Genomic DNA, 14,093 nt, shown 5'->3' with positions numbered 1-14,093 from the left:
CCGTGAAAAACGTTCTGTGTCTCAAATCTACATTTTCCCCGTGCTGAATTATAAAAGCTATAGGTTTGTAATGAGATGTCAGGTTCTGCTTTCCTTTAAAGAGGAAATTTAACTCGTGTTGATGTTCTGTTGTTTGTCATCTGGGAAACGATTTTTTCGACGGAGAATTGTGCGTTTTGAAATGACGGATTACTTCTTATTTTCTTCATCTCCTAAAGGTGCTTAGATGAACCAGCGATCGGGGCAGGGTTAGCTGCAAGGGTGCTCCGAAGCGGAAACTCGGAAAGGAATCGAAATAATGAAAGATTCGGTCCCTAGTTACACCTGTAGACCGTGAACTCTGAGGTCACCGATCCTGTAGGTGCGAGTGCAGCGGTTCGGCGGTGTTAAACGCAGAATTTGGCAAACGAAACGCGTCGGATCCCCGCACGGCCAACATCTGCTCTGCTTAAACCCGTTGACATGTGATCGAACCGGAGTCAAGAGTCAAGAGGCAGCAGTAGTTTCCTGTTCTTTACGAAAATACTTTTGTGTCTCCTCTCCCTGTACCCAACATGTAAAAACAAAACGACAATGAAACAGAAAAATTTCTACTTTGTACCTGATCTTAAAAACAGATAGACTTGGGGATTAGGTAAGAATCTGACAGGGTACTATTTTTTTCCCGAGAGTTCGCGTGGGTAGATTTATTGTTAAGAATAACTGAAGTACTGGTAGTTTAATTTCAGCAATATTACAAGTGCATTTACTCCGCCCAGGGCATCCAAATATAAAAATGACCTACACAGCAAAGGAAATGAGAGAAAGCTGATTTAGGTTATGCGCGGGGATGTTAGTGGGAGTATAGGCTGTGTAGTCTGACAGATTCTTCCGGTCTACTGTAACTAACGGCTAGTTGCAAACCTAATTTTTTTACAAACAGGTTTTAAGATAGCAATTTGCTACTAGAGACTAGCCAGGGTATCGGCGTTTAAAGATTAAAAAAAAAGATTAAGGGTGTGATTAGGAGTTTTTTTTTAAAGCAATATACATTCGGTATTGTTCTCAGTACAGCATGCTGTCCTAACTGTGGCGTGTAGAATAATTCAGCTTTTAGGCGAAGTCGTTGCTGAGATCGTTATTTCCAACTTGAACATACAACCATCTGCGCTTCCTTTCGGCTCAGATACACTGAACCAGTGTTATCGTAAGAAACGGTTAACTGGTCGAATAACCGCTTGAATAAACATTTGCGCAATCCAGAATCCAAATCAAATATTAAAATACTTCCAAGGTTACAATATACTGTATAAGATTCTGTAACAAGCATTTTAAAAAGGTCTTCATAGCCAGCACGCATTCACAGGCGCTTTTCATCTGAGCTCTGAGCAGTGCTCTACGGTCACAAACAGGTTTTCCTTTATTTGAAAAGCTTCGCAAATTGAGTTGCTCACGGACCTGTGTTTTTTTTTTTACACCTAACTGATCTGAATTGTATTTCGCAAGAAACGCATTTGAGCATTTGCTTTTAAATCTGTGCTACGGATCTGCAGGTGCTCGCCTTTCTCTTTCTTTCATAGCGGAAGTTAAATCCAAAATCATTTTAGCTTTACAGTGATCATTCTTGAGGCGTTACGGCGAGCAGACCCCGTTTGAGCGTCACGAACCGAGGTCAGAGCAGAACTGTTACCTTGGGGATCTGTATCACCCCTTCCACATATGTTTGCTTATGAAACGTGTTGCAGAAATAGTTTCTAACGTTCAGGAAGTTGTCTTGTGGTTTTGGGGGCCGAACTCTATTGGAGTTAAAACTGCAAATTTGAGATGGGACACTCAAGGGAGTTCTCTCAATAGCGAAGCCGCAAAGCACAGCGAGGATTCCTGTCCACAACACGCCTCAGCTCCCCCGGAGAGCACGGTCTGAGCTGGTAAGGTATGGCGTTTTCTGTTCTCCTATTTATGATCTCCGCCGTGCCGTGTACCGTGTTCCCACTGTCAGTAATACTCGGCTCTCTTCTCGGTTCAGCGTGCGTCTGCAGAAATGGCTCGGGTGCGTTTCTGCTTCGGGTAAGACTTGACTGTCACGGGTAACCTACACAGCACACAAGGGGAATAGCGTTTTTATTCTTTTATTCGTTATCGTTTCAAGCGCTGTGCTCCATACGTACATACATTGAAATAACGGGGTGGCTGAATGTTTTTTTACGCAACGCAACAGACGCAAGCACTAACTCTCTGGCACTGTATTCCAGCGTCAGTGGGGTAGAGCAATTAAATACCGGAGCTGGTGTCATAGCAGGAAACTCTCAAAAGTGCTCGTGGAGAATGTTAGGTTTATCATCAGAATAGACAAGAAGTGCGTTTTGTTTCTGTTTGTCGGGTTAATAATTTTAAATATACATATGTACGTGCCCCCTATTGCCTGTTTCAAAAACAATGTTATTTGCAGATAATCATAATTATATGCTGTATAATATTTCAACGTGAGACTTAATAGTCCGTCTTTGGTGATATTATTCACTGGATTTGTGGTCCTCTGTTAGTGCGACGTTATTAACGATAACTGCGGCAGAACGCAGCTGTGATTCGAGTTGTGATTGTGTTGTGTAGAATCCGACCCACCCCAAAGTGCTGTGCTTTCAATGAATATACAAGAGGCACGTCCCCAACGAATACATTCTGGAAGAAAGAAACTACCTCCAAACCCCGCATTAAAACACAAATACTCTTTACTCCACATCTAAATCAATCTTGCATCGCAAATGCAAAATCGCGTGAAACATCCGTTTTGTGGAAATGTAAAAATAAATAACTGAAGGCAACGTCTATTATTTTTTCCCCACAACGTCAATTCGTTAAGCCAGACATATCCCGGAGCCCTTGCGGACTGATGTCTTTTGCAATCGCTTTGTGTAATCCTAAAACGTTTTATTGAAACAGCTCTCTTCTAATCTGTTCAGGCGTCGGGTTGCCCAAGCCGACAATAGGAGGGCTGCTGTGGAAATTCCAGTTCCCTTAAAAATCCGTAAATGAACATTAATATCCAGCTGTATTATTTTAGGAGTCATTTCTCCTTCGTTGTCCCTATTCGCGAACAAACGCGTGTTATTGCAGGCTGTGAGTCTCGGGCGTCTGTTCCACCTGTTTATCTGAGGAATTCGGACTTGCAGGTGGTGGCCGCAGGTCGTTTCCCACATTTACTGTATGGAATCAGGTCTGAGCGGGCTGGAAACGCCCTTGGACACCGAGGGTTAGCGTGAAACGCCGCAGCAAAGATTGTATCGAACTTTGTTCGCTGGACAGATTTTTTTTTGGGGGGTAACACACTGCCAGTATGTTCAAAATCTGGTAAATTATGTGAAAAACAAAACCGCTTCCATTTAGATGAAATAAAGCGCACAGTGTATGCTTACGCTGAGTCATTGCATACTAGGATACTTCAAATCATATATTTTAATATATATATAGAATGGCGTTTTGCAACCTGCTCCATTCCTTTCCGCTCACTAATTGTTTTTAATTTAACTACAGGCCTGTACGTCACCAGGCAATGTCTCGATGCTATCGACAGGGGGCACAAGACACTGTGAGGGGCGAGTGTGCTTTGATTTTTTTTCATGGGCCGCCGATAGTTAACGCAGACGCTTTCTCTCAAGGCCACAGAACAAGCACCGTGTTGTTCAGGCAGGTGGAAAGGAAGACTGCCGTGTCAAGGCTTGTGACTCTGTCAGTCCGACATCTCGGATTCTCCAGCGCAGATGAGCGGAGCGTTTAAAACCGCACAGAACCGTTATTCTGATAAAATCACCACAAACATGCAAGCCGGGCATTAAAGGAGTCATTGATTCTCGTCTGCATAAAAACCCTAAAATACGAAAGCATGTGATAAATTCTGAAAAGCTCTGCACAAAGGGTCCAGCTTTATTGTTGAAATTTGATATTGAAATGTTAATCTTTCGGGAACTGACTGGAATGTAACTACATTCACCTGGTTTTGCGTGACTTCTGCATTGCCTCCAATCTAAGACACGTCTGCACATGTTCCACTGGACAACTGGTCATTTCACATCTAAAAGCTAAATCCAGACTCGTGTCTTTATTCTTTCGCTCAACCTGTTCCAAACAAAAGGAAGGACGAGCTCCTCTGGTTTATTTATAGAACAACTGGTCCAATTTCCCAACAGAAGACGTCGAGTCGCCGAGGAGCTCCGTTCCTGCGCCCATACAGATCCCGTGGGCTGCTGAGCACATTTCTGCCTCATGTGCCCTGCCAATTTGTAAGCTCAGCACCGGATTTTGGGGCCCATGTCAGCTTTAGGACAGGTGATTTTTTTTTTTACTCCTATCTGACGTATCTTTTTGCCGAGGGCAAAAAAAGCAAAGTCGACTCACCCCTATTTTTTTCTCGATTACAAAAAGAAAGAGAAGGTTTTTTTTGGGATATTGTTTTTATGAAATGTGTTCAAATATTTCGTTAGAGCTGAAATCAGGGCGAGACTGAGCAAGGGTTTTGGAAATCGAACCTTTGCTATTTTGACAGAGAACGGTATATTCTGCTCCCGAATTATACTTTTTAAGCATTTACTCCTGTTGAGGTGCGCAGAGGCCTTAGGAAGACGAATTATTTACTGCTGAATTGCTTTTTTGTTTTGTTTTCTCCAAAATATTTGTTAGGGACTTAAATCGATCTAGTGAGATTTTCGCGTGTCGTGTTTTCGTTTATAATCATAATCGACAAAGCGCTGAACGAACTCTCTGTGTGTTTTCAATGCCCCACCCCTGGACACGAAGTCCTTTTTGTTTAGGTTGATGTTAGATGGTAGTGGGTGGACGGGCGGACTCGTGGCTGTTCTCCAGGTGCTTTCATGCGCGATCGGAGGTCTGAGGACCCCGGACCGGCTCTCACCGGCGGGCTGTTGTGTCGGATGATTAGAGAGGATGTTATCAGCCGGCCGTCTGCGTGAACGGGGAGCGAGACGGCTCCCTTCACCCCCGGAGCTGAAACCCGAGCCCTGCCCGGCCGGGCCTCTTGGAAAGTATGGGGGATCTCATCCTTTCAGACAATAAGAAAAGTCGAACAAGAACAGGGAATCACGCTGGCTTTATAAATCCAGTCTGTCACTGCCCAAGTTAACCGAACCGTTTCTTCTGCAATATTATGATGATCATACATGAGTCCCATTTTAAAATATAGATACCATTTTGATATTACTTGTATACATTTTCATACTACGGAATGTTTACAGTTGCAGATTATATATATATATTTAAAACTCTTATTACCACGACTTTGTTTATAAAACAACAGCGTGACGATATTACAGCGCAGAACACGCCATCTTCAAATTCGAAAAACATTTCCAAAAACAAAAAAAAAACCAAAACAAAACAAGAACGCGCTCCGTTTCTCCAAGAAGAGGAGAGAAGGCGAGAAAGAGGCATTTTGTTCAGGCTAACAACAAAACAAAACAAAGTCCAGGGTGCAGAAGCGCCGTTTTTGGAGACTGTAATTACACAATTACACCGAAAGGCACGTCAGTTAACCACGTGCCACCCACAGCAGCAGCTCGTGCGGGCACTGCGGTACCTGCTCTGAGTTTCCTCTCCTCGCTGGCGGCGGGGGATTGGGTAACAGGGTGATCAAGTACTGTGTGCTACTTATCCTGATTGCCATCGGCTTCAGTCCCCCCCCCCCCTGGAAATACGGCCGGACCCGGGGGGGCTGGGCTGGCTGGCTGGCTGGCTGCTGTTTGTTCTGTGAGGGGCCAATCACAGTGACCGAGGGCTGTGGGATAATGGGTTCTTTAGGCACCTGTCTGCGCAACACCTGGTAAACGACGATGGGGCACTGCGCATGCTTCAGCCCCTGCCAAAAAATCCCTTATATTGGAGCAGTCGTCAACCCATGATCTCCAAATCTTGACAGAGATAAACACGGGTCTGCCTGCTCCGGAGGAGAGTGCTGTCCGGGCTGAGGGATCGAGAGTGATTTCAGAGGCTCCGAGATGCCCAGGTCATTTCTGGTGAAGAGCAAGAAAGCTCACAGCTACCACCAGCCGCGGTCGGTGGAGGATGATTACAGCAAGCTGGACAGCATCCTGGCCCACATCTGCGCAGGTACGTGACGTTTACTGTGCTAAAAAGATTTCTAGAAGGACGTATGATTTTTGTGACAACGCTCTGATATGGTTTTGACTGCTTTATGAAATGCGTGACGTGATGTGCTCCACGTTCCTTTAGAAATTATGACGAACTGTAGTTCAATACGAGAACGAAAACATCTGTACATCAAACCCTGTAAATGTGCAGGCTGATGGAAAAACACTATAAAAACATGATATCCACACATATCTTATGCTCCAAATATTCATCACAGTACACTCCCAACTGCGTTAATAAAAGCCCGACCCATCATGTAGGTTTAAAATGACAATACATGCGCTTTAAAAATCTCGGGTTTATTTAGAATGATCAATACTGTGTGTTCACGCATACTTATGTATACATGACTGGAAATAGTTACGGTAAAGGCTAAATATACGTCACAGCAATGTGTTTATGAGAATTATCTGTTATGCGATTAAAAAAAAATAAATTCCATTCAATTTTAGAGGACCTAATTTGCTGTAAAAAAACTCACCAGAAAAATAAATTATGTACATCACTACTAAGTATTTAAATTTTATTTTGTGTTGAAATTTTATTTTGGTTTTTCTGCGTTGGCCGTTATGTAGCAAATACATTTATTAAAGTGCCCACTCAAAAATATACGCTATTTAAAGACGCCCAAGCCTAAGAATAAAAATAACTTACTAGTATATGATTATATGAATTGTTTTTAAGAGATTGCAAAGATATAATTTGCGGGAAACAAAACTGAAATTGAACAAATTTAAAAACCGTAGACGATTGCAATTGAATAGTAATTACTCCTTATACATTTACTAGGACTGAACTTAAAAAAAATGTTCGATAAACAGTCTTGAGCATTTTGATGAACGATTAAACGCCGTTTAATCTGCTGTTTCTGCAAGGGATCTGGCGACACGAGTTTCATATGCCAACACCTTAAAAAACATACAGTACAGAGTACTTTCAGTATCCGGCATTTATTTCACACCGTCTTGCGAATCTATTCTTTTTTTTTTTCCTGCGCAGAGGCGAAGATACCAGAAGAGACGGGGTGCTGCTCGGACGCCCTCGGGTCTGAGGCCAGAGGCCGGTTCTCCCCGGAAGCTCACCTGGTCGACACGGCCGACCTCTCCTCCAAGTCTCCACCGAGCTGCGAGGGCAGCGTCTGCGGCCGGTCCTCCGACTACGACGACTTTTGGAGACCGCCGTCCCCGTCCGCCTCTCCAGGTGCGTACAGAGCTGAGGGACAAGCAGGACAGTCAGTGGGGGGGGCTGGTATTAACGGAGCTGAGGTCACCCTGCTTTCAGCAAAGTGTGAGTCTCCCGGTCACTACCCGCGTAATGCCAAGCGTGCGCTGTTCCCCTGCGTATTCGCTAAATTGCCGTGTTTTCAAGATTGTATCAGGTCACAGGGGTTAACTGGCCTGTTTAGGAATTAGGAAAAGTAGACCGGGCCCTGCAGATGATCTGATTTCACGTTCACCGGATTGAGAAATGAATTTGGCCGGCGGGCCTGTGCTGTAGCGCGTCCGCCGCTGTGGTGCTTGTGGGAGGGCTTCCCCAGGGAAGATCATTCCGTCTCGTCACTCGGAATCCGGAGTCTGTACTCGGGGGGTCGAGATAAACACGCGGCCCCGATGATCGGAATGGTTGCGGAGGGAGGGGGATCAAAAATTGTCAGAAAGAATGAAAATCTGTCCCTGCGCCCTGGTCCCAGAGCCGGCTCCGTGAGGAGATCTCCAGCACAGCGCAGAGGGCTGTATTCTGTAGGACAGGCGCTGGGGAGCTCGGGTCGCTGAGCTTACAGTGTTTACACTTCCACTCATTCTGCGAGTCCTTCACAGATTTAGACTATTCTTATCTGGGCAAGAAAATTGTGAAAAGGCATAAGCAAGTTGGTGTTTTTTGTTCATGGTCTGGCTGTTTTTTTTGTGTGTGTGTTTATTTGTTTTGTTTTGTTAGTATTTGTTTTTTTTTCTCCAGTTTGTTTTTGTTGGTTAATTTTCCAAACGTCTTGAACCAAATTCTTTAAATAAAAAAAAACGAGGTGACTTTAACTGGGTTTACCGATCCGGGGTTATTGTTGTTGTTCTTTTGCGTGGATGTACATTAGGCTGTATCACAGAAGCCCTAATCTAAACTAAATTTAAAATAACTCTAAATGATTAAAAATAAACTACATTCAATTTAAAGTGAATGAAAATCCCTTTGCCTTTTGGTTTTGGAACTGTACGAATTCTTATCCTATCCAGATAAAGGCACCCAATGCGACTATGCTTTGACGTCAGTAGTAGGCTGCTAGTAGCCTAGTGATCTGCCGAAAATGGTTCAAAAGATCACAAGGGGAAGATTTCAAGAGGGTAACGAAATACTTGATTTCTGAATGAACTGTCACGGCGGGGCCCCCGTGGTTACCGTCATTCACGCCCTGTGCCCGTGTCTTGTTCCGGCAGACTCGGAGACGTCGCTCACCCCTTCAGTGGACGAGACCAGCCCGTTCTCCATCTCCTTCAGGCCCTACGCGTGGAGCAGCTACTCGGGCTCCGAGCTCAGGCACCTGGTGCAGCAGACGTACCACCACCACCCGGTGTCCCTGGAGCGGAGCCCCTCTCTGGGGCTCTATGCAGATCGGGGCAGCGACACCTCTCTCTTTCCCGACCGCGGCTCTGCCGGGCTGTACGGCGACTACGGGACCGCCCCGGGTCTGTACGAGCGGACCTCGTCTTCCGGCGTGTTCCCAGACCCCAGCCGGCACAGCAAGGCCCCGGACATCAAGGCGGAGTCGGAGCTGCCCTTCACCCGGCTGCTGCTGAGCGGCGGCTCCTACAAGTGCGTCAAGTGCAGCAAGGTGCGTGTCTCCCGCAGGTGTGGCACGCTTCGGACACACAGCTTCCTGCCTTCTGGCCTACTGAACCTTATAGGCTACCACAATGAACTAAGAAAAAACACGACGAATGCATGCACTACACGGGCTCTCGGGTTATTCGCTTGTTATATAAACCCAACGGCTTGTTTGTCTTCATTCATTTTTATTAGGGTGTGGCTTTGCTCACTCTTTGTGACGCGACGCGCGTACACTGTACGTGAGCAGAAATATCCTGATTATTAAGGGACCAGTATTCGTTTGGTCAGCTACTGTATCGCAAAGGCGCCTGAATGAACAATCCTGCAGGGCCTTCTGCAAGAAACCGGCAGCTTTCAAAAGCCAAGAATGTTTAAAAGACATAAAGAAATTAATTTTTTAAAAAAAAAAGACCGCGCGTGCACCACTGCGCTTGGGCGCCCATTAAGGACACGACCATTAAGGACTCTTCCCCGCCTGGAAAAAATAAATCACTCCCGCCCGTGTCCTCCGCAGGTGTTCTCCACGCCCCACGGGCTCGAGGTGCACGTCCGCAGGTCCCACAGCGGCACGAGGCCCTTCGCCTGCGAGATCTGCGGCAAGACGTTCGGCCACGCGGTCAGCCTGGAGCAGCACAAGGCCGTTCACTCCCAGGTCAGTCCCGCCCGCGACACGCGTGTTCGCGTGTCTGACGTGCGCTAGGCAGGTGACAGAGCCTCTGCTCACAACAACAACAACAAGAACAACAAGAACAAAAAGCGCTCATACGGGTCGGGTTAAACGTCATAAGGCTAGACGGCTTTAAAAACAATGAAATAACGCACCCGTGTTTTGATTCACTGGGGCGATGGGACATTTATCGTGTACAAACTGCAGAGACAGGCAGGAAACAAAGACCTGCACTACAGCGATTTTGGTGTAAAATATGGTACAAGTGGACAAGAGTGGTTTTATTGTTAGCATCTGCTTTACAGGTTCATACAACATGCACCTGGGTTTTAGACGATATCTTTCTAGTGTTGATAAAATAAACAATGACAGGGATGAAGTAACGGCTTCTTGTAAGAGACGGTTTGGGGCGATGGACGGTTAAGTAGTGCTATTAATGCACTAGTTCACACCCGAAGAAGGCTCCACAGCCGAAACGTTGTGTTTACCTCTCTTTTCCGCACGGAATAAAGCTTTACTTGGTCCTTATTAATGCAATGTACATTTAGGTAAATTACAATTTCTGTATTGTACTTGATGAGCCGCGACAACGTGTGCACATATTGATATTTGCTTCCAACCTCTTCACATTTCCCCCTTTTTTTCAGGAAAGGAGTTTTGATTGCAAAATATGCGGCAAAAGCTTTAAAAGGTCGTCGACTCTCTCCACACACCTGCTGATCCATTCCGATACCCGTCCTTACCCCTGTCAGTTCTGCGGCAAGAGGTTTCACCAGAAATCGGACATGAAAAAACACACCTTCATTCACACAGGTAAGGTGAGGCGGGCGTTTACTTGAGACACCCGGTCACTTAGACACAAGCTGCCCCCTGAGAGCTCAAGCAGTGCGTATGTGAAAGCACTTAACTACATTACTATTACACCGAGCACAGATCACTGGACTCTCTTTATTTTTAGACTGTGTTCAAAATGTTTATTCGTTGATATGAATTCAGCTCACGAAGATCGTAAAAAGGGACGAATCTAAATGATTAATATCAGGAGGAATGACTGAAATGGTTGTGCAACAATTAAAAACAAACTAAATCAACGAACTTGCTGATATCACAGCCTGCATGATACATCTGTGTTAATGATTCCTGTATCTCGGATGTTATTGGGATAAATGTAAATGTCTATACAGTCTTGCAATATTAAAACCATCTTACTATATACCTGTCGCAACGAAGGGTTATCTAACACTGTCACCACCAACTACAACAGTTTAATAACCGGAACCTGTAGCAATCCAATCACTGTCGCCCGCATTTTGATTCGGTTTGTGATTATTGAGGAAGGCTTTCCGGGTAGGATGATGAGAGGGTATTATATGAACTCGGCCTTGATTTTTTTCGGGCCACTGAAGTCCACCTGACAGGTGAAAACGACACAAGGCAGCACCCAGTTCTCAAATGCACACAGCTCTCTCTCCCGCAACACCGTGTCAGAATAAAGGACGGAGGCGATTCCAGCCTCTCTAAATATTTGCTCTGGGTCTGTGCTGTGCTGCGACCGAGCATCACTCCACGCGAAAGAAAAGCTCGTGTCCCATTAGCGCTGTGGTGCTGACAGAGACACAGGAAACTGTGCTGCAGAACACGCCCTGCTGAGCCGCCTTCGCCCAGACTGATAGAGCAGAGGAGGCAACTGACTCAGGGCACGCTGCGAAACAGAAAGGTCACTTGGTGAAGAACGTGGGCCCAGTTCATTAACGACACCCGGTTCCGGGAATGCCGACAGGTCAATCTAATGAAATAAAGCTTAATCTTCTTCATGAGTCCCTCCGCTCGACTCGTGTGACGAGGCGACACAGTGTCACGGGTTTGTGTGTCGATGAGAGTTGTTTTCATTAACCGCGGGTTTCAATGATGTACACGAGGAGCTCGTACCGATTACAAACGGGCAGGTTTTAATGGCGAATCTTGTTTTTTTTGTTGTGTGTCGCACAGGAGAGAAGCCGCACAAGTGCCAGGTATGCGGCAAGGCCTTCAGCCAGAGCTCCAACCTGATCACGCACAGCCGCAAGCACACCGGCTTCAAGCCCTTCGGCTGCGACCTGTGCGGGAAGGGCTTCCAGCGCAAGGTGGACTTGAGAAGACACAAAGAAACGCAGCACGGACTGAAATAATGAAATAAATCATTATACAGCCGGGGGGAGGGAGGGGGTGGGTGCGGGGACGATTTTCCTCACGGAACTGGCGACAAGACAGGACTCGAAACACTAGCCAGGGCTGCACGGACTCGGAGCGGGGAGACGGGGCGAAGATGAGCACCCCCGGCCGGTTCCGACGGCTTACCTGAGCGACGAGAGGAGGGAGGACCTGCAGGCGTGGGCTGTGGTGCGAGACCCACGGACTGCGGGCGCGTCGGAGAAGTTTTCGCGCAGCGTCCCCTCGACGGCCCGGTGGTCTCCCACCGGAGAGCTTCCGTGCAGCCGAAATGTTGTGGCGTAAATAATACGAGAGGCATCGGAAATACAACCCGCTGTGTGTGTGTACACCCTCCACAATCCAGGACGCCGGTGAACACGAAATCACCGCTTTTTCAAAGGAGACGCAGGAGGTGCTGGCAAAACAGGCACTACAATAAGACGAATTGATTTAACAAACAAGTGGGTTGTTTATATTTTGGGTTAAAATATTTGATTACAGTTGGCCATGAGGTTGTCAACGGTTTTATCTGCTGTGTTCTTGGTCAGACGATACAATCATAACCAGTATTTTTTGGGAATTCATGAAGACCAATTTAAAAAGTTTTTGCACATTTTTATTATTTTTGTTATCGGAACCCAGATATGAGTTGTGAAGCTAACAGAAACCTCGCCGAGGAAGCTCGGTGATAACTATATATATATATGCAAATAACTGTTAGGGAGTTCAATCTTGAGTGATGATGAGTTAGTTTCTAAAACGATATTGTCGTAAGCTGTTTTATATATATATCAGATACTATTTGTTGTATGATGCTATATTTCCTAAGCTTTATTTATTGATTAAATATTCTTTAAAATAAAAATTAAGACAAACTAATGATGCATCTTTGTGATCGGATAAACGGATAAGAGGGGGACTGCGATCTGACAACCTCACTGATTAAGCGGCGACAGCCGAGATCGGACCCTGCTTCGTCTCCAGACTGCGCCTGGTTCAGGTGTGGAGTCAAGTGCTCTATCGATCGTGTTAACCAGTTAAACACCATCGACGGGCTTATCGCCATATTAGAGCCTTTACACTCGAGACCATAAAACTAGACACATTGACAACGTGGGTCTACTTCAAAAATACAATGCATATATTTGAAAAAATGTTGCAAGTTAACTTCGTGCCATTTCTACACCAAACAAATGGAAGCCGTACGAAGGAGGTACAAGTTGTCTTCGTTTATTTTCAATTCGGATTTGTTTACATTCATGATCATTTAAATCTTGAATCAAAATGTCCTTCGTTCGAAGCCAAAAAGAGAATTAGAGATTACGACACCGTCCCTACAGTAGAACTCAAAACAAAGCACAATTCCCTTTTCAAATTAACGTCTTAGAAAAGTGGATTGAGAGAATATTTTTTTTTCCTTGGTAATCTATCACGAATAGATATTCTATTTAATTTATATTCGATTGCACAAGCATGTGTTTTTCTTTAAAAAAATAAGGAATGTGAGGATAAACTAGTAAACGTAATTTTACCACCATATTTTCTTGATGTCTTTTGAGACGCTTCTGCTGACGTCGCATTACAGCAAGGGGCACCTGGAGACTTTTTAATTTTCCCGTCATTTCCCGCCGCGTGCTGTTGGGGTGTACCGCACGATCCTGCTGTAGAAAATAATTAGGAAGGCAGCGCCATCGTTTTAAGAAAATATTACAGTGCTAAAAACAAAACGCCGCCTTATAGCTCGTTGATTCGACACGGCAAAAGTGCATCCGTCCCCTTTTTTATTGGTACACTTCTGTTTTTTATCATGCCGAGAATATTCCCAGATTTTGTTTGTCTCCGAAACGATTAACAAGTTTTATTATTATTATTAAAAATGCATCGTGCAGATTCCATGTCTAATTATTCATCAAGGTAAGATCTGCACAGCCCTTTGTCTAGCTGAGTAACAGACACCCGTGAAAGAAGATCTGCGGAGGGACACCTTTGTTTCAGACGGTAAATTTTTAATGACACCTGCAGCTAGCCATTTGGTAGCGCACAACTCGATGAGCAGCAGCGCAAAGGGCTGCAGCTTTCTAGTTGAAAGATAAACCTTTCAAGAGATACGAGGAGTTTTCCATCGTCCACTTCAGTGCTGATTAAATTACCTATCAAGTGTACAGAGATCCAGCCACCCGGAGCACAAACACAACCTTATACCCAGATAAACCGTGATTCAGACAGAGGCTGCTCATACGCACGAACTCCGTCCTGAGAAACACAAAATATAAAGCAACAG

The 14,093-nt window shown here is 45.3% G+C and overlaps 1 protein-coding gene across 4 annotated transcripts; it reads left to right on the top strand.

Annotated features, from left to right (window-relative positions):
• The first annotated feature begins 635 nt into the window (after positions 1 to 635).
• Positions 636 to 12,702, top strand: gfi1aa (growth factor independent 1A transcription repressor a). 4 transcript variants are annotated; one of them, XM_015355179.2, is made up of 8 exons: positions 636 to 1,907; positions 4,164 to 4,302; positions 5,906 to 6,096; positions 7,138 to 7,338; positions 8,565 to 8,959; positions 9,470 to 9,607; positions 10,270 to 10,435; positions 11,612 to 12,702. In XM_015355179.2, the coding sequence occupies exons 3-8, from the start codon at positions 5,985 to 5,987 to the stop codon at positions 11,788 to 11,790; spliced, it is 1,191 nt and encodes a 396-aa protein (XP_015210665.2). In that variant the 5' UTR covers positions 636 to 1,907; positions 4,164 to 4,302; positions 5,906 to 5,984; the 3' UTR covers positions 11,791 to 12,702. The 4 variants fall into 4 exon arrangements, with proteins under 4 accessions (XP_015210665.2, XP_015210664.2, XP_015210663.2 ...); XM_015355178.2 differs by having other exon boundaries at positions 636 to 1,912; XM_015355177.2 differs by lacking the exon at positions 4,164 to 4,302 and having other exon boundaries at positions 11,612 to 12,701.
• Positions 12,703 to 14,093: the final 1,391 nt, after the last annotated feature.

This window comes from Lepisosteus oculatus, chromosome 9 (assembly GCF_040954835.1).
Source record: "Lepisosteus oculatus isolate fLepOcu1 chromosome 9, fLepOcu1.hap2, whole genome shotgun sequence".
Taxonomy (NCBI): Eukaryota; Metazoa; Chordata; class Actinopteri; order Semionotiformes; family Lepisosteidae; genus Lepisosteus; species Lepisosteus oculatus.
The sequence above is the reverse complement of the archived record's forward strand: the minus strand, read 5'-3'. Positions and strand labels throughout refer to the sequence as shown.